Source organism: Phragmites australis, chromosome 16, assembly GCF_958298935.1.
Source record: "Phragmites australis chromosome 16, lpPhrAust1.1, whole genome shotgun sequence".
NCBI lineage: Eukaryota > Viridiplantae > Streptophyta > Magnoliopsida > Poales > Poaceae > Phragmites > Phragmites australis.
This window is the reverse complement of record NC_084936.1, coordinates 28,808,303-28,831,585: the sequence shown is the minus strand read 5'-3', so window position 1 is coordinate 28,831,585 and position 23,283 is coordinate 28,808,303. Positions and strand designations below refer to the sequence as shown.

At 45.5% G+C, this 23,283-nt stretch overlaps 2 protein-coding genes across 6 annotated transcripts; both read right to left on the bottom strand.

The window, feature by feature from the left end:
• Positions 1–3,401: 3,401 nt before the first annotated feature.
• On the bottom strand, positions 3,402–5,508 carry LOC133896205 (uncharacterized). Its single transcript, XM_062336760.1, has 2 exons — positions 3,849–5,508; positions 3,402–3,755 (listed from the first exon to the last, which is right to left on the bottom strand). The coding sequence occupies exons 1-2, from the start codon at positions 5,391–5,393 to the stop codon at positions 3,558–3,560; spliced, it is 1,743 nt and encodes a 580-aa protein (XP_062192744.1). The 5' UTR covers positions 5,394–5,508; the 3' UTR covers positions 3,402–3,557.
• Positions 5,509–6,409: 901 nt separating this feature from the next.
• LOC133896236 (uncharacterized) lies at positions 6,410–22,745 on the bottom strand. Of its 5 annotated transcripts, none has more exons than XM_062336801.1 (4): positions 21,057–22,745; positions 20,765–20,963; positions 20,270–20,293; positions 6,410–6,533 (listed from the first exon to the last, which is right to left on the bottom strand). In XM_062336801.1, exons 1-2 carry the CDS (start codon positions 22,599–22,601, stop codon positions 20,766–20,768), a joined length of 1,743 nt encoding a protein of 580 aa, XP_062192785.1. In that variant the 5' UTR covers positions 22,602–22,745; the 3' UTR covers positions 6,410–6,533; positions 20,270–20,293; position 20,765. The 5 variants fall into 5 exon arrangements, 2 of the variants coding, with proteins under 2 accessions (XP_062192785.1, XP_062192784.1); XR_009905730.1 differs by lacking the exon at positions 6,410–6,533 and adding an exon at positions 20,506–20,598 and having other exon boundaries at positions 20,269–20,402; positions 20,684–20,963; XR_009905729.1 differs by lacking the exon at positions 6,410–6,533 and having other exon boundaries at positions 20,269–20,402; positions 20,506–20,963.
• Positions 22,746–23,283: the final 538 nt, after the last annotated feature.

Sequence of the window (23,283 nt, the reverse complement as noted above, 5' to 3'; positions counted from 1 at the left end):
AAGGACACCAAAATAATCATTCTCATCATGAGGAAGAGTTTCTTCATCCAAATAGCGCTCTAGCTCATTCTTACTTTTAACAAAGGTAGTAGTCTTCTTATTTGCAGCAAGAGTTTTAAAAATTAATAAAACAACAGCTGCACTAACTGAAGAAGAAGCACCACTAGATGATGTGCCCATAAACTTGTGGTCTTTCACTTGGTAATTTTTCATCAAATCAGTTAGCAATTCATGGGCGTCTGCAACATATTTTCCAGCTGCTTCTTCACCAAAAAGGGCAATGTAGCAAGCATGCAACATTGTCATCTTAAGATGTGGATTAAGAATAACAGCAATAGCCATATGACCATGGATGTCAGCCCAATACTTATCATACTTTGCTATCATGGTAGCAGATATTTTTCTAATAATTTCATCTTCATCATGACCCCAAGACATGATTTTGAGTTTAATCTCACATACTTTAGGGAAGAAAAGGTTAGCTGTCACATACTTGGTTCTAGAAAACAGCTCAGTGAGCTTATAGAATAATTCTAATTTGTCACAAACGGTAGTAGCAAATAGCCAATCATTTTCTGGTGGGCAAACAAAGTTCCTATCAAGTTCACCCAACCGTTCAAAAACCTTTCTATAAGGTATAGCAATACTAAGCATGATATAGGTTGAGTTCCATCTAGTATTGCAATCTAAGTGCAACTTCTTATCCAACTCAACACATTCATCAAGAGTTGTTTTCTCAAATTTCTCATACCTCTTTGGTGTAGCAATCCAATATGCAACACTCTCTCGGATGTGTGCAACAGCAGTTCCAATGACTTCCATGCCATCTTTGACAATGAGGTTGAAGATATGTGCACAACACCGCATATGCAGCCACTTTCCTTTCAATAGTATATTAGATGCCCCAAGCCTTGTCTCCATTAAGCCAATCATGCTATCATTGAAGCTGCAATTGTCAAGGGTCACAATGGACACCCTGCGATCAAGATCCCAACTCTGGAGATATTTGTGCAATGCATCACATATAACTTCTCCTGCATCCTCTGATACGTCCACTTCCACTACATTTATATCTTCATCAGTACCAATTGCGGGAAAACGAGGACCAGTTGCATGTGAAGCATTCGCATGCTGCAGGGAACTACTATATGCCATCTCAATTATCAACTGTAAGTCACAAAATAGAGGAAATTAGCTTATGGCCTGGACTACTCACAACAACCAGATCTAAACAGAAGGAGTACATTAACTAACAAAATGGAAGAAATTAGCTTATGGTCTGCACATCCTATTGAATAATCATTGTATGGCCTTTATGCTAACTTACATCAACTCACAAGACACAATTGAAAACTACACATTTGGAGTCGGACTAAAGTTCAGACTTCACAGTACCTCGAGAGGATTCGGACTTTCAGAGGAAGCCAAGCACCGGCAATCTTCGCACGAGTCCACAGTCTTCGCACCGGACACCGGGGAAGCGCTATGGCGAGTTGGCGACCCAGAGAGATGAGCTCCCACACGCTGGATTGCTGGAACAGTGGAGCTCCCGAGCCGGCGCGAGCTCCTGTGGGGCTGCGGTGCGGGTTGCCGCCGGTCAGGTCCCGGGAGGAGGGAGGGAGTGAGGGGCTACGGGCTGCTGGCAGAGGAGGGAGGGAGGGAGTGCGGGCTGCCAACAGGTCGCCGTCTCACGGAGGAGGAGGAGGAGGGAGGGAGGGAGTGCGGGCTGCCAACAGGTCACCGTCTCACGGAGGAGGAGGAGGAGGGAGGGAGTGTGGGGCTATGTGCTGCCGGCGGCTGGGGCCGGGGAGGGGCTGGGCGGGGTGGGAACTGGGATTATGGGGCTGCGTGCTGCCGGCGGTCTGGGAAGCGAGCTCGGAGCTGGGCGGGGTGGGAGCTGCGGACCGCGGACGAGAATACGAGATCTGGATTCTGGTCCAAAACTCTGGCTAGTGGCGACCGAGAGCGTGAGAGGTTGAGACAGCTTGAGGCTGAGAGTTTTGAGTCCCTGTCACCCTGAGTGGGTGGGTCTGCGGGTGTCAGCCACTGGAGAGAGGAGAGAAATGGAGAAACTCTAAGCTGTTGGAGTGGATTTATGGGCGAAACGAGCACGGGCAAGGGTTTTTCATTCCTGGTTCTTGAAACCCGACGGGTTTACATGCAAACCCGCACCCGTGCCCATGGGTGCAAATTGAAACATGTATCCTTGCCCATTGGATTTTTTGCCTACGGGTACGCGGGTATTATGTACCCATTGCCATCTTTAATGGAGATGCGGTGGAGGAGGGAAGCTTACCAGCGCCGAGAGTACGAACGGCATCAGGATGAACTACGGATGAAGCGGCAGGAGGAGGAGCGCATCAGGAACACCGCGAAGGAGCGCGCCACGGCTCAAACAAGCGAAGCAGAGAGGGAAAGGAAGCGAGAGAGGATCCGTCGCGCTAAGGCAGCGGGACTCGATGCCCAAAGAAAGGACAAATATCCTAGGTGCACTCAGTAGAGAGTACCTATGGTACCCTGGCCTATTTTCATTCCCTAAGATATATTTGGTTTAGCAGCAGCACGCTATTAAGTTACTCTTTAGGCGTACCGTACATGCCAATATTTATTGTCGGCAAATCTTTATGGTTATGGACTATTCGCGCTACAACGAAAAACCCTATGTCACATGTAATGTTAATCAGCTTATGTAACATCTGAACTAGGTTCTATGCAACTTATGCTTTACAATTACTATTGTAGTCTACCATGTAATATCTATCAGCTACCTCTCATTGTCGGACAAGCAATTCTACAATTTATTTTACACCTTTTCATTCCGTTTCAGAAATAATTTCAATCAAAAAATAAAAAAACGACACAATATTTCGTCGACAGAACAAATTTTTTTGGCCATTACGACGTAGGAGATAGGGCTCACGGGCCCACGCAGGAGGGAGGGTCCATGCTACGGGATTTTTCGGCCTCCCGTTTGGTGATATTTATTTTTCGCCGTACGGTTTGGCGATATTTATTTTCGCCGTACGATTTGGCGATAACTAATTTTCACCAAACCGTACGGTGAAAACTACCTCGTAACTGCAGTAATGCACCCTAATACTGCCGCCAACGCCACGTCAGCTATTTTCGTTGTATGGTACGATGAAAATAATATTTCGCCATATGGTAGGGCGAATAGGTATTACTTTTAAATTTTTCTCATTTCTGGTACTATTTCTGTAATATCCGTATTAAAATATAATATTAAAAAAATTATAGAAATCAGAGGTAGATTCACATGAAACGAAGATAAGTAGTTCTGGTGCTTGTAAAACCCACTAAACTGCACTGCACGTTGTTGGGCTGTGGGAGCATTGCTACGAGGACCGGAAAATCAAACACACTAGAAACGAAGATAAGTAGTGATCTAACACATTATGGCAGCTATATTGAGATCATCTGTTTCAAAAGATAACAATGGCAGTGATAAACATACTGAACTAAAACTGAAAGACAGATTGCTCAAGAGGTGAGAGTCCGATCCATCCCACGTCGCCCTTCCTCCTCCATCCCGCGCCTCAGTCACAGAAAACACCATCCAGAAGCTCAGACAATCCCATCCTATAGCTGCTACCTAACGAGCGAGGCCAAGTGTTGGGGCTGAAACAAGGTCGGGCGGACATCAGCGCGGCATCGCTGATACGGGGAAGCTTCTCACCACTCGAATGGCTTGCATCTTCACCAAGCTTCTGCTGCGCTTCACACCACTGACTTGTCTAGAAGAAACAAGAATATATGTCAGTCAGACGCAATAGTAAATACTAGATGGTGCCGGACAATCTCAGGAAGAAAAAAAAGGGGCAATATACCTTGTTGAAGTAGGTGTTGAAGTCACTCGTGAAGATATCAGGGTTGGGAATAACTCTGCTTTCAGGAGGTAACTTGTGGGCAGACAACACCCTCCGACGCTGCAGGTCGAGGCTAAGCCTAACCATACAGAAACCTCTGGCTGGAACATCCACAATGTCATCAGCATCGACGGACTCAAGGTCATCAGCATCGATGGACTCACGGTCGTCAGCATCGACGGACTCACGGTCGTCAGCATGGATGGACTCACGGCGGGGAGCAAAGGAGAGGTAGACAACATCATCTTGAACCATGCTAAGGACAGGTATGAGCGGCTGCAGACCCAGGACATCCTTGTAGGTTGGGTCGGTCAAGAGCTCACCGAGGCTGACCGATGAGCCTTTCACCCACTCCGGTCGGCAGCCGTCGAGGGACAGGCTCCACGTGGTGAGGGTCACATCGCTGATGGGGCTGTCTTGGCCATGGCCGTCCATGGTGACAAACTTGAGGACCCTTTCACCAGGACGCTCGACGCAGCACGCGGACCGGTACTCCCGCGGTTGCCCCCGGAGGACATGCTTGATGAAACACCCCTCGGGCAACGCGATGAAGCGGAACCGAGGACACGCAGCCAACACGTCGTCGCAGACCAGGACACCCTGGAGAAGATCGACCCAGCAGAGGCGACTCCATCCGCCCGCGAACACCGCGTCGGCGGTGAAGTTGTAGGTGCGCTTCGACGTGTGTTTCTCAGGCTCAGAGGGGAGGGGGAGCTCCACCTGTTTCTGCATCCACCGGCCGGCGCAGTCGCCGGACGACCACCACAGAAACAGATCGGCCTTGTTTGTGGCGCAACCGTGTTCTTGACGGAGGAGAAGGTCGGCGAGCACATAGTTGCTGGGCGCCTCGTGGCGCAGGACGGCGGACCCGGTCCCAATGCTGCAGTGCGAGAACATGTAGGCGGACCAGGATGGCAGCGGCGGGATCACGGCGACCGAACTGGCCCAGGAATCGTAGACCAGGTAAAACCCTGGCCAACAGAGACCGGAAGCGTATGTGGTGACGAAGAGGACGAGTATGTTGTGGTGAGAGCTCCAGATAACGGCGCCGGAGGGGTACCTGCTGCGCAAGGGGAAGCCTGGTGCCCAAGACAGGCGAAGGGCCAGGGAGGTCACTCCTGGGGGGTCGGCGACCTCAAGAACAGGTTCGATGCCTTCCAGTACCTCACGGTAGAAGGCAGCGTCGTCGTTGCCGCTGAAGGCCACCACGACCTTCTCCACTGCGCTGGGGCGGGAGGCTTTGCGGTCGCGAACGGTTGCCGCCGCCGGCGCCTCGACCTCTGCCCGATAGCGCAAAATCTCTGCTGTGAACGCTCTTTGCCTGGCGACCTCCCACTCTTCTGTGCTGCCGCACGCCGGGATGCCATCGAGAATTTTGGCCACGGTGACGGACAGCGGCGGCGCTCCTCCTCTTTCGATTTCCTCAGCTACCTCATCTATGAGTCGCACCACGGAGGGATCTAGCAGCACTTCACTTGGATGTGGATCGACTGCCTCGTCCTCCATGGGATGGGCTGGGCTGGATTGACGATTTGGTGTTGCGTGGGTGGAGAGAGGGGTGGAACGAAGGGGATTAGGTCTGTAGCGGATCGGGATCGTAACGGGGGGGACCGAGAACGAAGGGGATCGGCATCGTATCGGCCGTCCGCTGCATCCGACGCCTCCCATATGTCCTGCCTGTCTACCGAGCGGCCCAGTTCGGCCCAGCAACACAACACGGCATGGAGCTCCTCTATCTGAGGCTGGTGAGATTTTTTTATTTTTATATATAATTTTTTAATATCTACGGTACAAAATTACACGGCTGTTTGAAAAAATTGCAAATATTTGAAATATATATATATATATATAAATAAATAAATCGGCTGGTGATGGTACGAACAACTGACTTTGGACCAGACTGATAGAAATTAGTTTTTGCAGCTGCTACGACTAATACTCACTTAGCTATTGTTCGGCGCGGTTTGGTCGTTTCATTGCACACTCCGAGGCTCTCCATTTCTTTAGGGAATGTAAATTGCCGGGATAGAAGGTAGGCATTACTGAGTGCAACGGGATATTTTCTTCCACAGAGCATCCAGACTAGCTTCCCTCGCGCGACGAATCCTCCCACGCTTCATCTCCTTTTTTTTAAGGTACCAGCAAGCAAGCTAAATGATGTTCAGATGAGCAACCCAGTAACCATCAAATTACATGTTACGTTCGGATGTATTGGTATATAATTAATCAGTAAAAAACACAGTTCAATTACCAAACTCTAGATCTGCTAATTTGAGGAAGTATAGCAGTAGCTTTACCTGAATATTGCTACGTGCGAACAGAACTGACGGGGAGGAAAACCCACAACAATTCGTGACATCAGAGGCTCTCTGCTCCAACATGCATTCAGATCAGCAAAAAATTGTCTATTTCCCTAATAATCATTTCTCAATGATAATATAGAAATAGCATGCATTCAGAACTCAAGTACAGTGTTAACTACTCAGTGAGTCACTGTGATTTCTATACTCAAATGTCTTTGAGTGACTTTGTTAGCAAGAAAATATTTGTAAGGCTACAACATTTCATGGAAAGCCAGAAGCAAAACTTCAGAATTCAGCTCCTATAAAACTAATAGGAACAGGATCATGACAGAACTCGAAAACTTCAGAATTCGGCTCCTCTAAGACTAACAGGAATAAGATCAGGACAGTACTCGTGGAGAGAGAGGTTGCACGTGATTCTTGTCATTAAGGAAGGCCGAACCTGACAAATATATCAAAAGTTTAACCACAGCGCAACTGATAATTACATAAAAGTAAACATAAACAGTACAATGATTTGGTAGCAGCAATGTGTGCACAGTAACCTCAGCCATGTCCTTCGAGGGCTCAATTCATTAAGCAGCTCGAAAGAGTTTTACGAAGCTATATTATCTATATCTTACGCTTCTTTATGTGTGTCAATTACGAGTATGATAAATTTTAATATAGATCATACGAGTATTCACCGGTACAGTGACATAGATCACACATGTGAGCATTTCCATACAATTTCATACAATCCCTTACTAATCCCTCATCTTGTTTTTTTTTCCAGTCTCCACCTCTCTACGACTTCAGGCAATCGCTAGACATGAAGCAAAATAAAGATCAAAAGCGGTGGGTGAACATTTTAATTATAGATGGCAACGGGCAAAATACCCTCTGATAGAGGCTACATAGACCCGCGCCCGCAAGGAAAATCTTGTACCCGTGCCCGTGCCCGTCACCCGCGACGGGCATTAAACTGTGCCCGTGCCCTCAATCCGTGGGCATCATGTGCCCGCGGGCACGCCCGCGTCCCCGTTAGCCAACAAGGAGTTTATATAGGGAGTTTCAGTTTTTTTATACAGGGAGTTTTTTATAGCAATACAAGTACATACCAACAATTTCATCAAATTTAAACATACAGGAAAATAAATAATCTTAAATACTTAGTGCATCACACATTCCCACACATATAGGATTGTTCAACAACACAATTACACAACAGTCTATCCATACTTCCATACAAATAAATAGAACAATGAATAAGTTTATCAATTAGATTCAACATTAGTGATGCATGATTCTTTTTGCATATCTTCTTCAATGTCTTCAAGGCATGACCAGAAGCTATTAAGCCTTCCATCACCTTCATCTACAAATAAATTTTATGTACATTAGTAGCAGATCATATATTAGAAATAGACCATATTGCAAATACACATTTGTTAACCTTTGAGATTGTGACGAAGCCGACTTTAGCTGCACATCAAAGCTTCCAACATTCTAGTAGTAAGACGGCTGCGATGCTCACTTAAAATCCTTCCACTAATGCTAAAAGCTGATTCAGAAGCTACTGTGGTGATTGGAATAGCCAAAATATCACGAGCAATTAGCCTCAAAGTGGGATAACTAGTTCCGGCCACTTTCCACCAACCAAGGACACCAAAATAATCATTCTCATCATGAGGAAGAGTTTCTTCATCCAAATAGCGCTCTAGCTCATTCTTACTTTTAACAAAGGTAGTAGTCTTCTTATTTGCAGCAAGAGTTTTAAAAATTAACAAAACAACAGCTGCACTAACTGAAGAAGAAGCACCACTAGATGATGTGACCATAAACTTGTGGTCTTTCACTTGGTAATTTTTCATCAAATCAGTTAGCAATTCATGGGCGTCTGCAACATATTTTCCAGCTGCTTCTTCACCAAAAAGGGCAATGTAGCAAGCATGCAACATTGTCATCTTAAGACGTGGATCAAGAATAACAGCAACAGCCATAAGACCATGGATGTCAGCCCAATACTTATCATACTTTGCTATCATGGTAGCAGATATTTTCCTAATAATTTCATCTTCATCATGACCCCAAGACATGATTTTGAGTTTAATCTCACATACTTTAGGGAAGAAAAGGTTAGCTGTCACATACTTGGTTCTAGAAAACAGCTCAGTGAGCTCATAGAATAATTCTAATTTGTCACAAACGGTAGTAGCAAATAACCAATCATTTTCTGGTGGGCAAACAAAGTTCCTATCAAGTTCACCCAACCGTTCAAAAACCTTCCTATAAGGTATAGCAATACTAAGCATGATATAGGTTGAGTTCCATCTAGTTTTGCAATCTAAGTGCAACTTCTTATCCAACTCAACACATTCATCAAGAGTTGTTTTCTCAAATTTCTCATACCTCTTTGGTGTAGCAATCCAATATGCAACACTCTCTCGGATGTGTGCAACAGCAGTTCCAATAACTTACATGCCATCTTTGACAATGAGGTTGAGGATATGTGCACAATACCGCATATGCAGCCACTTTCCTTTCAATAGTATATTAGATGCCCCAAGCCTTGTCTCCATTAAGCCAATCATGCTATCATTGAAGCTGCAATTGTCAAGGGTCACAGTGGACACCCTGCGATCAAGATCCCAACTCTGGAGACATTTGTGCAATGCATCACATATAACTTCTCCAGTATAGGGGCATGGCACATATATAAACCTACACAAAAGAATGCAATAATTCTTTCAGCCGGACAATTCATAATTGACATAAACATGCAAATGATACTATATTTCAGCAAGCAAAATTAGAAAATCTATACTACAGAGTGCAATAATTCAGTTGGACAGTTCATAATTGACATAACAGATAACATTTCAGCAAGCAAAATTAGAAAATTACCTCAATATACAACTTTTAAGTGTCCAAGAGTCATCAATAAAATGTCCAGTGACTGCCATATAGTCCCTTTTTTTATTATCAGCTGTCCATAGATCAGTTGTAATAGCAACACGGCAATTTGTCCTTTGCAAAAATATTCTAGCTTTCCTTTTCTCCCCTTCATAGAAGCTAAGTATGTCCCTTCTAATAATATTTCTAGTTCCCATTTGAAACAAAGGTTGCAACGCACGAGCCATGGTGATCAACAATGGATAGCGGGTACTCATGCAATATAATCATGGAAAAAAGAGCTCTTCTAGCTACATCTTGATCAAACACATAATTTTCTACAGCCACTGACCCCTTTTCAATAGTTCCAAACCTCAAATTAGCTTGTATTTTCACTCATGGCTTCGTGTTGTTGTATATACAAGTTTTCAAATGAGTTTTCAAATGGGTCGTACCATTTCTTGATGTGGCTGAAAGTTTCTTCTTGCAGTGGTTGCACTTAGCCCTCCAAACTCCATCCACGCACACTTTTTTGAAGTCGTTCAGACTGCTGAGGTGAGCTTCCTCTTCGATCCCGCAGCAATACCAGTTCCTGCATCCTCCGATACGTCCACTTCCACTACATTTATATCTTCATCAGTACCAATTGCGGGAAAACGAGGACCAGTTGCATGTGAAGCATTCGCATGCTGCAGGGAACTACTATCTGCCATCTCAATTATCAACTGAAAGTCACAAAATAGAGGAAATTAGCTTATGGCCTGGACTACTCACAACAACCAGATCTAAATAGAAGGAGTAGATTAACTAACAAAATGGAAGAAATTAGCTTATGGTCTGCACATCCTATTGAATAATCATTGTATGGCCTTTATGCTAACTTACATCAACTCACAAGACACAATTGAAAACTACACATTTGGAGTCGGACTAAAGTTCAGACTTCACAGTACCTCGAGAGGATTCGGACTTTCAGAGGAAGCCAAGCACCGGCAATGTTCGCACGAGTCCACAGTCTTCGCACCGGACACCGGGGAAGCGCTATGGCGAGTTGGCGACCCAGAGAGATGAGCTCCCACACGCTGGATTGCTGGAACAGTGGAGCTCCCGCGCCGGCGCGAGCTCCTGTGGTGCTGCGGTGCGGGTTGCCGCCGGTCAGGTCCCGGGAGGAGGGAGGGAGTGAGGGGCTACAGGCTGCCGGCAGAGGAGGGAGGGAGTGCGGGCTGCCAACGGGTCACCGTCTCACGGAGGAGGAGGAGAAGGAGGAGGGAGGGAGTGTGGGGCTGTGTGCTGCCGACGGCTGGGGAGGGGCTGGGCGGGGTGGGAACTGGGATTGTGGGGCTGCGTGCTGCCGGCGGTTTGGGAAGCGAGCTCGGAGCTGGGCGGGGTGGGAGCTGTGGACCGCGGACGAGAATACGAGATCTGGATTCTGGTCCAAAACTCTGGCTGGTGGCGACCGAGAGCGTGAGAGGTTGAGACAGCTTGAGGCTGAGAGTTTTGAGTCCCTGTCTCCCTGAGTGGGTGGGTCTGCGGGTGTCAGCCACTGGAGAGAGGAGAGAAATGGAGAAACTCTAAGCTGTTGGAGTGGATTTACGGGCGAAACGGGCACGGGCAAGGGTTTTTCATTCCCGGTTCTTGAAACCCGACGGGTTTAGATGCAAACCCGCACCCGTGCCATGGGTGCAAATTGAAACCTGTATCCTTGCCCATCGGATTTTTTGCCTACGGGTACACGGGTATTATGTACCCATTGCCATCTTTAATGGAGATGCGGTGGAGAAGGGAAGCTTATCAGCGCCGAGAGTACGAACGGCATCAGGATGAACTACGGATGAAGTGGCAGGAGGAGGAGCGCATCAGGAACACCACGAAGGAGCGCGCCACGGCTCAAACAAGCGAAGCAGAGAGGGAAAGGAAGCGAGAGAGGATCCGTCGTGCTAAGGCAGCGGGACTCGATGCCCAAAGAAAGGGCAAATATCCTAGGTGCACTCAGTAGAGAGTATCTATGGTACCCTGGCCTATTTTCATTCCCTAAGATATATTTGGTTTAGCAGCAGCACGCTATTAAGTTACTCTTTAGGCATACCGTACATGCCAATATTTATTGTCGGCACATCTTTATGGTTAGGGACTATTCGCGCTACAACGAAAAACCCTATGTCACATGTAATGTTAATCAGCTTATGTAACCTCTGAACCGGGTTCTATACAACTTATGCTTTACAACTACTATTGTAGTCAACGCTAAACTGAGAGGAGACATGAAGACGCAAACGGCGCGCCCCTTCACCAATGCTGTGCTTCTCCGGTGAAGCTTCCCTCCAGGTTGTGCCTCTCTGGTGAAGTCTTCCTTTTCCCCAGCTCTCTCTTTTCTCCGCTGTGCTCTGTTTGTCTCTCGTGTGGTTCCTGTTGGTTTTCCCCGCACCATTGTTTGCTCTGCCGAACTTGCCTCTCGCATGGATTTTGGTCATGGATTGGATTTTGAGGAAGCGATGTTTAATCGTTTTGGCAAAAGAATCAACGGCAGTTCTTTCATCCTTCTTGCTACTTTCAGAAGATACCTGTTTCGGCTGACAGAAGACTCAGTTTCTTTGGCTTTGCAATCCTGCCTTGGTGGACGGGCTGAAGATTTTCAGGTTAAATATCTAAGTCAGAATCATTTCAGCTTCACTGTCTCTTGCAAACCAGTGGGTTTTGCTGTTTATGAACTGCGAAGATTTATTGGCAAGTCTTTTGATGTCTACTTCCACCTCTGGAACAATGGTGTTCCGCATTGGGAGAGGGAGAAGAGACTATGGGAGGAAGAAGAGTTCAAATCATGGACAAAAGTCCTATCAAAATCTCAGAAGAAGACTGAAAAAGCTAAAGCAAAGAAGAGTGTCAGTTTTGCAAAGAAGATTATTCAGTCATCACCCAAAGCTAAGAGTCGCCCTCAGGAAGAACAATCCATTCTTGTTGTTGGATCTTTTGAGATTAATCTTGCTCAGATGGGTCTCATTCAGAATAAGTCGAGGCCAGGGATTCTCTTAAAATCTTCTTCTCCTGATTGCTCAGCTAGCCATAGTAATTTGGATGCTTCTTTTGAAAATCGTTTGTCCAAGCAAAAGGGACTTCAAATCCACCGTGTCATGGTGGTGGAAAACGTTCATGAGCATCAGTTCGAAAGGTCAGGTACTCAGGTTTCAAAGTTGATTTTGAATTCAGTTCATCAGAAAAGCTTTGTGGGTAACAGTGCCATTGATGATGCTCGACACCTTGGGCTTTGTTTTCGCTGTTTTAGCATTAATCACAAAGCTATTAACTGCACTTCGGCAGTCCGTTGCGCTGCTTGTTTTAATTATGGGCACAAGTACAAATGGTGTATCACAAGGGGAAAGCCCAAGATTTATTGGCGACCCAAATTAACTCAGAGCCCAGGAAACAAAGAGACGCCAGCTAGCAGTACTAATCCCCCTCTCACAGAGAGAATTCTCTCCAACCTGGAGGACGATGGCATTCCCACAGCCTCTGAAGGACCACCAATAACTCTTGACCTCCCACTGCCAACAGCTGAAAGATCAATTGTTCTCGCGGATCAAAGTCAGCACAGTTTTCAGAGTGACTCACAGGTTAGAGAGCTTGCAAATATGCTGGGTCTGCATCAAAGCTTTGGGCCTGTCCCTTCAGTAGAAATGCTCCTTGCTGATATTACGAAAATGGGTCTTCGCATGCATATGGTTTTGCCAATGAAAGGTCCTGCTATGATGCCTCTTCAGATGATGATACCAGTAAATAATGATACTTGGGAAATGTGTACTGACAATCCAGCCTGGGGTAACAATGCTGAGGCCTCCTGCTCATATCTATCTCCCATGGATAAGAGATCAGAAGCTATGCCAACTCTGCAGCTTATGCCTGTTGCTGAGTCTCATGCTACTGATACTGTTGGCAACATCTCAGGGTCAGCTGATCATACTCATAGTGCTGTGCCTGCTGTTGTTAGGTCTGAAAATGAAGGGGCGTTAGTTCCATATGATGAAAACTTTGTAGTGAAGCAGATCATGGAAAACCTGCATCCAGGTTTTGGATTCCATCTGGCCATGGAAACTAATGATGCTGGAGTTGAAAATACAACTGAAATGGTGATAGATGAAGATGCCCAAGAAGAACTTTCAGTTGCTTCACTTAGCATCATCACACCCAAAAAGAAAAGAAGAACAGCAAAAGCTAGTACACCTATTGTGGATGATGAGGTTAGAAGGAGTGCAAGGCTGAGGAAAGAATTTTCTGAGGACTTTATACAGCTGGACAATGAACCAAGAAGGAGGAAGGGAGAATCCAAGAAGACTGTCAAGATCTCTACTGTTCAAGATCTGAAAAGGAGTATCACTAGTGGACAAATTTGTCTGCCCACTGAAGCTGAGGAAGTAGAGCCAATTGCTACAAGTCAGTCCATGGAAGCTGTTGAAGTGGAGCCAATTGACCCAAGTTTGCTAGTGGAACTGGGGACAGATTTCTGTGGTGTGCCTCCTGGGGAGCTCACAGTAGCTGATCTGCATGAGGAAGACAATGATTAAATTCAACAGGAGAAGACCTTCTGAGAGAGACTCTTTTGTCTTGTGTCTCTCTTCTATCTATACCTATATGTTGCTTATTATTAGTACTTGGGTCCAAACTCATATGTATGGTGGTGAAACTTATCATGGTGATTGTATTGCCATGTGCTCTGATATATTCTGCTACTTTTTTATCAAATGAATGACATAAATCGTGCTTGGAACATTCTTTGCTGGAATGTTTGTGGAATTAATGATAGTGAAAAATGGAACTCAGTGCGAAACAAAATTGATGAGAGTGAAGCCTACATTTTCTGTCTTCAAGAAACAAAGAGAGAGAATTTTGACCTACGATATATAAAGAATTTTGCCCCCAAAAGATTTGATCATTTTGATTTTTGCCCTTCAAATGGTGCTTCTGGGGGAATTTTAGTGTGCTGGGCTGGTTCCTCTTTTTCTGTCACTACACTTGAGAAGCACCCATTTGCAATCAAACTCCTTGTCACTTCTGTTCATAACATGGAGAGTTGGACTCTGGTTGTTGTGTATGGCCCATGCAGGCAGCCTCTTAGAGATTCTTTTGTGAATTGGTTATACAGTCTTGAAATTGGAGACGATGATCTTTGGTTAATTCTAGGGGATTTCAATTTCTACAGATCCATTGAGAATAGAAATAGACCAGGAGGGAATTACAATGACATCCTAGTCTTCAGCAGCATTATCAGTCACTTGGGCCTCATTGAGCTTCCCATCAAAGGTCGCAGTTTTACCTGGAGCAACATGCAGAACATTCCTCTTCTTGAGCAGATTGACTGGTTTTTCACTTCTGCCTCTTGGATAACCAAGTATCCTTCTACCATGGTCCTCCCTCTTGCTAGGATCATTTCTGACCATCTGCCATGCAAAGTACAAATCAGTACTGCCATTCCCAAAGCCAATATTTTCAGGTTTGAAAATTATTGGTTCAGCCATCCCTCTTGTATGCAGACCATCAGTAATTCCTGGGTCATACCTGCTCGTCAATCCAATAGTACCCATATTGTTAGTACTAAATTTAAGCTCCTAAGGAAAATTCTTAAGAACTGGGCAAGGAACATCTCCAACCTATCAAAACTCATTGCAAATTGCAATCTCACTATTGCTTTCTTTGATATGTTGGAAGAACTTAGAGTGCTACACTCACATGAGTCAAAATTCAGAGATATAATTAAGAGGCAACTTCAGATGCTGCTCAGAATGCAACAAACCTATTGGAGACAAAGGTTTACACAAAGGTTTGTACAACTTGGAGATGAAAACACTAGGTTCTTTCATGCCATGGCTACTGAAAGATACAGAAGGAATAGCATCAGTCAAATCATTGGCAATGATGGAAGAATGATAACCAGCCATCAGGATAAAAGCCTACTTTTCTGGGAAGAGTTTAAAAATAGGCTTGGGATAACTGTGGCAACAGAGATGCAGTTTGACCTTAGTAGCCTAATTCCTGAAGTACAGAATCTGAGTGAGCTTTGCCTGCCTTTCTCCATGGAAGAGATAGATGCAATTGTGTTGGATTTCTCAAATGATAAGGCCCCTGGGCCTGATGGTTTTAATGGTTTCTTTGTGAAGAAGACCTGGCACATTATAAAAGAGGACTTGTACAAGATGTGTGCTGATTTCTATGATCATCTTGCTGATCTCAAGAGCATCAATTATTCCTATATCACCTTAGTCCCCAAAAAAGATAATCCTGAAACTGTAAATGATTTCAGGCCCATATCTTTGCTAAACACCTCTATGAAGATTATCACCAAACTTTTGGCAAATAGGCTGCAGAAAGAAATGCCAAGAGTGGTGCATGCCAATCAATATGGATTCATAAAAGGGAAATCAATACAGGACTGTTTGGGATGGGCATTTGAATTTCTACATCAGTGTCATCACTCTAGAAGGGAAATCATTATATTGAAATTAGATTTTGAAAAAGCCTTTGATATGGTAGAGCACTCAGTCATTATTGAAATGCTAAAGGCTAAAGGCTTCTCACAGAGGTGGATCTTTTGGATTATAGATATCTTGTCCTCAGCCACATCCTCAGTGCTGCTCAATGGAGTTGCAGGGAAAGACTTCAAGTGTAAGAGAGGGGTAAGGCAAGGTGATCCCCTCTCACCTTTATTGTTTGCAGTGGCTGCTGACCTATTGTAAAGTGTGGTCAATAAGGCATACACACAAGGTGCTCTCTCTGCTCCCTTTCCTCAAAACAGTGATACTGCTTTCCCAATCATCCAATATGCAGATGATACAATTATTGTAATGCAAGGAAATGAGCAGCAATTGATACATCTCAAGGGGTTGTTACAAGATTTCACCTTGTCAACTGGGTTGAGGGTGAATTTTCACAAATCTTGTCTTGTCCCAATTAACATGGATAATGATAATGCCACTAGCCTGGCAAATGCATTTGGATGTACAGTTGGGAGTTTCCCATTCACATATCTTGGTCTCCCTCTAGGTCTCACCAAACCTCAGGTCAAAGATTATGCACCTCTGATATGTAGAGTGGAAAGAAGGCTTTCTGCAAGTGCTCAATTCCTGTCCTATGCTGGTAGGCTGCAATTGGTAAATTCAGTGCTATCCTCCCTCCCCACCTACTATATGTGCTCTCTGAAGTTACCAGTTGCAGTAGTTGAGGCAATTGACAAGTACAGAAAAGACTGTCTTTGGAGAGGCAGTGACTTTAGAAGGAAAGGGTATAACCTAGCTGCATGGAAATTGGTCATGAAACCAAAAGAGAAAGGGGGCTTGGGAGTTGTTAATTTGCAGCTGCAGAATGATGCTCTCTTACTGAAGCAATTGGATAAGTTCTATCAGAAAAAAGACATCCAGTGGGTCACACTTGTATGGAACAGATACTATCCTGATGGAGTGCCTCATCTCAGAAGAGAAAAAGGATCCTTTTGGTGGAAGGACATCCTCAGGCTCAGTCACCAATATAGAGGCATTGCCAAATGTATTCCAAACGTTGGGGATACAATCAGCTTCTGGGATGATATAATTGTGGATACTATTTTCTCACAGAAATATCCCAATCTGCATTCTTTTGCCAAGGACCCAGTCATATCTCTGAAAAGTGTTAAAGAGCAAAGCAACATAGTGAATCTTTTCAGAATTCCTATGACAAGGCAGGCACATAATGAGATGCTACAGTTAGCAGAAGATCTTCTGGAGCTAAGCAATGATAGTCATGAAGAGAAGGATGTTTGGACCTTCATTTGGGGACATCATGTTTACTCTGTCAGTAAGTTCTACCATCATCACTTCAAATCCATTCGACCCCCAATCACCATGTTATGGATCTGGAAGTCTAAATGTATTCCAAGGATAAAGTTTTTCTCCTGGCTCCTCCTAAATGATAGATTGAACACTAGAAACATGCTAAGAAGAAGGAAAAAATATCTGGAAAACTACAACTGTGTTATGGGTCAATGCAATACTGAAGAAACACTTGAGCACCTTTTCTTTGAGTGCCCTAGTGCTGCTGCACGGTGGTTCTCCCTTGGCATAGTATGGAATGAGGAAGCTCAAATACAGCACAAGATCATATTGGCCAGGAATGCTTTTCCTTTCCCTTTTTTCATGGAAATCTTCATGGTGGCTGCATGGTGCTTATGGAATGAAAGGAATGCAATCATATTCAATAGAAGGATGCCTAGTGTCTCCTCCTGGAAGATCAGTTTCAAGCAAGAGATTATTCTTCATCTTCACAGAATTAGGCCCAATCTTCACTCTGCAATTCGACTATGGCTGGACAGTTTGTAATTTTTTTGTTATTATTTTTCCTTCTAGTTAACTGTTGGTTAACTTTGTAGCTTTTTGGATCCACTGGATCCTCCTCTCTTTTATTAATCAAATGCCGCCGGGGGGTTCTTTTGCCCCACGGTTCTCGTTCAAAAAAAACTACTATTGTAGTCTACCATGTAATATTTATCAGCTACCTCTCATTGTCAGACAAGCAATTCTACAATTTATTTTACACCTTTTCATTCCGTTTCAGAAATAATTTCAATTGCAAAATAAAAAACGACACAATATTTCGTCGACAGAACAAATTTTTTTGGCCATTACGACGCAGGAGATAGGGCTCACGGGCCCACGCAGGAAGGAGGGTCCATGCTACGGGATTTTTCGGCCTCCCGTTTGGTGATATTTATTTTTCGCCATACGGTTTGGCGATATTTATTTTCGCCGTACGATTTGGCGATAACTAATTTTCACCAAACCGTACGGTGAAAACTACCTCGTAACTGCAGTAATGCACCCTAATACTGCCGCCAACGCCACGTCAGCTATTTTCGTTGTATGGTACGATGAAAATAATATTTCGCCATATGGTAGGGCGAATAGGTATTACTTTTAAATTTTTCTCATTTCTGGTACTATTTCTGTAATATCCGTATTAAAATATAATATTAAAAAAATTATAGAAATCAGAGGTAGATTCACATGAAACGAAGATAAGTAGTTCTGGTGCTTGTAAAACCCACTAAACTGCACTGCACGTTGTTGGGCTGTGGGAGCATTGCTACGAGGACCGGAAAATCAAACACACTAGAAACGAAGATAAGTAGTGATCTAACACATTATGGCAGCTATATTGAGATCATCTGTTATGGGTCAATGCAATACTGAAGAAACACTTGAGCACCTTTTCTTTGAGTGCCCTAGTGCTGCTGCACGGTGGTTCTCCCTTGGCATAGTATGGAATGAGGAAGCTCAAATACAGCACAAGATCATATTGGCCAGGAATGCTTTTCCTTTCCCTTTTTTCATGGAAATCTTCATGGTGGCTGCATGGTGCTTATGGAATGAAAGGAATGCAATCATATTCAATAGAAGGATGCCTAGTGTCTCCTCCTGGAAGATCAGTTTCAAGCAAGAGATTATTCTTCATCTTCACAGAATTAGGCCCAATCTTCACTCTGCAATTCGACTATGGCTGGACAGTTTGTAATTTTTTTGTTATTATTTTTCCTTCTAGTTAACTGTTGGTTAACTTTGTAGCTTTTTGGATCCACTGGATCCTCCTCTCTTTTATTAATCAAATGCCGCCGGGGGGTTCTTTTGCCCCACGGTTCTCGTTCAAAAAAAACTACTATTGTAGTCTACCATGTAATATTTATCAGCTACCTCTCATTGTCAGACAAGCAATTCTACAATTTATTTTACACCTTTTCATTCCGTTTCAGAAATAATTTCAATTGCAAAATAAAAAACGACACAATATTTCGTCGACAGAACAAATTTTTTTGGCCATTACGACGCAGGAGATAGGGCTCACGGGCCCACGCAGGAAGGAGGGTCCATGCTACGGGATTTTTCGGCCTCCCGTTTGGTGATATTTATTTTTCGCCATACGGTTTGGCGATATTTATTTTCGCCGTACGATTTGGCGATAACTAATTTTCACCAAACCGTATGGCGAAAACTACCTCATAACTGCAGTAATGCACCCTAGTACTGCCGCCAACGCCACGTCAGCAATTTTCGTTGTATGGTACGATGAAAATAATATTTCGCCATACGGTAGGGTGAATAGGTATTACTTTTAAATTTTTCTCATTTCTGGTACTATTTCTGTAATATCCGTATTAAAATATAATATTAAAAAAATTATAGAAATCAGAGGTAGATTCACATGAAACGAAGATAAGTAGTTCTGGTGCTTGTAAAACCCACTAAACTGCACTGCACGTTGTTGGGCTGTGGGAGCATTGCTACGAGGACCGGAAAATCAAACACACTAGAAACATAGCTAGGCCCGTTAGCGCGCTCCTGCCACTGGACTTTCGAGTGGTGTTTATATTGGGTTTGATTCATGTAACAAGTCGTTATGAAACGTATGTTATTTTTTTTAGGATACAGAATCAACACACAGATTATTGTTTCAGCATTCCTTGTGAAAATAATGTTATTTTCTATGCTTAAGTCATGGCCCAGTTATGTGACTGTTGGAGAGTCTATAATTTAGGCACCGTTTTGTGGAGGCAATGCTGTGTGATGCAGCTCTGGGCTTTGCTTGGCCTAAAGCTTGCAGGAATAGGTATGTTCAGCTCTGTTGATTTGTGAGCTTGAGTCAATGCTCGTGGCTGAGGCGTAGGGAAGAAGAAATGGAGCCATACATTCAGGCAGGCACTGATTTGTTTAGAGGTACCAGCAAGCAAGCTAAATGATGTTCAGATGAGCTACCCAGTAACCATCAAATTACATGTTACGTTCGGATGTATTGGTATATAGTTAATCAGTAAAAAACACAGTTCAATTACCAAACTCTAGATCTGCTAATTTGAGGAAGTATAGCAGTAGCTTTACCTGAATATTGCTACGTGCGAACAGAACTGACGGGGAGGAAAACCCGCAACAATTCGTGACATTAGAGGCTCTCTGCTCTAACATGCATTCAGATCAGCAAAAAGTTGTCTATTTCCCTAATAATCATTTCTCAATGATAATATAGAAATAGCATGCATTCAGAACTCAGGTACTGTGTTAAATAACTACTCAGTGAGTCACTGTGATTTCTATATTCAAATGTCTTTGAGCGACTTTGTTAGAAAGAAAGTATTTGTAAGGCTACAACATTTCATGGAATGCCAGAAGCAAAACTTCAGAATTCAGCTCCTATAAAACTAATAGGAACAGGATCATGACAGAACTCGAAAACTTCAGAATTCGGCTCCTCTAAGACTAACAGGAATAAGATCAGGACAGTACTCGTGGAGAGAGAGGTTGCACGTGATTCTTGTCATAAAGGAAGGCCGAACCTGACAAAGATATCAAAAGTTTAACCACAGCTCAACTGATAGTTACACAAAAGTAAACATAAACAGTACAATGATTTGGTAGCAGCCATGTGTGCACAGTAACCTCGGCCATGTCCTTCGAGGGCTCAATTCATTAAGCAGCTGGAAAGAGTTTACGAAGCTGTACTGCCTCTTTCATTGTCTTAATTCCTATGTCCTGAGTAAGCAGTGATCTAACACATTATGGCAGCTATATTGAGATCATCTGTTTCAAAAGATAACAATGGCAGTGATAAACATACTGAGCTAAAACTGAAAGACAGATTGCTCAAGAAGTGAGAGTCCGATCCATCCCACGTCGCCCTTCCTCCTCCATCCCGCGCCTCAGTCACAGAAAACACCATCCAGAAGCTCAGCCAATCCCATCCTATAGCTGCTACCTAACGAGCGAGGCCAAGTGTTGGGCCTGAAACAAGGTCGGGCGGACATCAGCGCGGCATCGCTGATACGGGGAAGCTTCTCACCACTCGAATGGCTTGCATCTTCACCAAGCTTCTGCTGCGCTTCACACCACTGACTTGTCTAGAAGAAACAAGAATATATGTCAGTCAGACGCAATAGTAAATACTAGATGGTGCCGGACAATCTCAGGAAGAAAAAAAAGGGGCAATATACCTTGTTGAAGTAGGTGTTGAAGTCACTCGTGAAGATATCAGGGTTGGGAATAACTCTGCTTTCAGGAGGTAACTTGTGGGCAGACAACACCCTCCGACGCTGCAGGTCGAGGCTAAGCCTAACCATACAGAAACCTCTGGCTGGAACATCCACAATGTCATCAGCATCGACGGACTCAAGGTCATCAGCATCGATGGACTCACGGTCGTCAGCATCGACGGACTCACGGTCGTCAGCATGGATGGACTCACGGCGGGGAGCAAAGGAGAGGTAGACGACATCATCTTGAACCATGCTAAGGACAGGTATGAGCGGCTGCAGACCCAGGACATCCTTGTAGGTTGGGTCGGTCAAGAGCTCGCGGAGGGTGACGGATGGGCCTTTCACCCACTCCGGTCGGCAGCCGTCGAGGGACAGGCTCCACGTGGTGAGGGTCACATCGCTGATGGGGCTGTCTTGGCCATGGCCGTCCATGGTGACAAGCTTGAGGATCCCTTCACCAGGACGCTCGACGCAGCATGCGGACCGGTACTCCTCCGGTTGCCCCCGGAGGACATGCTTGATGAAACACCCCTCGGGCAACGCGATGAAGCGGAACCGAGGACATGCAGCCAACACGTCGTCGCAGACCAAGACACCCTGGAGAAGATCGACCCAGCAGAGGCGGCTCCATCCGCCCGCGAACACCGCGTCGGCGGTGAAGTTGTAGGTGCGCTTCGACGTGTGTTTCTCAGGCTCAGAGGGGAGGGGGAGCTCCACCTGTTTCTGCATCCACCGGCCGGCGCAGTCGCCGGACGACCACCACAGAAACAGATCGGCCTTGTTTGTGGCGCAACCGTGTTCTTGACGGAGGAGAAGGTCGGCGAGCACATAGTTGCTGGGCGCCTCGTGGCGCAGGACGGCGGACCCGGTCCCAATGCTGCAGTGCGAGAACATGTAGGCGGACCAGGATGGCAGCGGCGGGATCACGGCGACCGAACTGGCCCAGGAATCGTAGACCAGGTAAAACCCTGGCCAACAGAGACCGGAAGCGTATGTGGTGACGAAGAGGACGAGTATGTTGTGGTGAGAGCTCCAGATGACGGCGCCGGAGGGGTACCTGCTGCGCAAGGGGAAGCCTGGTGCCCAAGACAGGCGAAGGGCCAGGGAGGTCACTCCTGGGGGGTCGGCGACCTCAAGAACAGGTTCGATGCCTTCCAGTACCTCACGGTAGAAGGCAGCGTCGTCGTTGCCGCTGAAGGCCACCACGACCTTCTCCACCGCGCTGGGGCGGGAGGCTTTGCGGTCGCGAACGGTTGCCGCCGCCGGCGCCTCGACCTCTGCCCGATAGCGCAAAATCTCTGCTGTGATCGCTCTTTGCCTGGCGATTTGCATCTCTTCTCTGCTGCCGCACGCCGGGATGCCATCAAGAATTTTGGCCACGGTGACGGACAGCGGCGGTGCTCCTCCTCTTTCGATTTCCTCGGCTACCTCATCTATGAGTCGCAGCACGGAGCGATCTAGCAGCACTTCACTTGGATGTGGATCGACTGCCTCGTCCTCCATAGAATGAGATGGGATGGATTGACGATTTGGTGTTGCGCCGGCGAAGGGGATTAGGTCTGGAGCGGATCAGGATCATCGGCCGTCACGGGGGGATGGGGAACGAAGGGAAGCGACGTCACGGGTGTGCAGTCGGCATCGTATCGGCCGTCCGCTGCATCCGACGCCTCTCATAAGTCCTGCCTGCCTATCGAGCGGCCCAATTCGGCTCAGCAACATAACACGGCATGGAACTTCTCTCTCTGAGGCTGGTGAGAATTTTTTATTTATATATATTTATAAAATTACACGACCGTTTGAAAAATTGCAAATATATATATATATATATGACAAGTATAATATGTAGCTAGCTATAATATAGATTATTCTGTAGCTAAGGTACCGGAAGCGTTCCGCGCTACTGTCTATGGCGTGGACCCAGCATTCGTAGTTGGAGGCGATGGCACGGATCCGCGCCTCCGCGCCATGGAAAATGGCACGGGTGTTGGCCGTGTTCGCGCTACAACCGCGCTATTGTTCATAGCGCGGACCATAAGGCTCGGAACCGGAGGTGATGGAACGGGTCCGCACCATGGACAATGACGCGGGTGTTGGCCGTGTTCGCGCTACAATATCCGCGTCATTATCTATGGCGCGGACCTCAGGGCTCGTAATCGGAGGCACGGGTCCACACCATTGACAATGG

Excerpts from the sequence above, each read along its gene's own strand:
- LOC133896205 (XM_062336760.1), bottom strand. The coding sequence starts at position 5,393 with ATGGAGGACGAGGCAGTCGATCCACATCCAAGTGAAGTGCTGCTAGAT. Across the intron at positions 3,756-3,848 it reads TCAACACCTACTTCAACAAG|ACAAGTCAGTGGTGTGAAGC; the intron begins GTATATTGCCCC and ends TGTTTCTTCTAG.
- LOC133896236 (XM_062336801.1), bottom strand. The coding sequence starts at position 22,601 with ATGGAGGACGAGGCAGTCGATCCACATCCAAGTGAAGTGCTGCTAGAT. Across the intron at positions 20,964-21,056 it reads TCAACACCTACTTCAACAAG|ACAAGTCAGTGGTGTGAAGC; the intron begins GTATATTGCCCC and ends TGTTTCTTCTAG.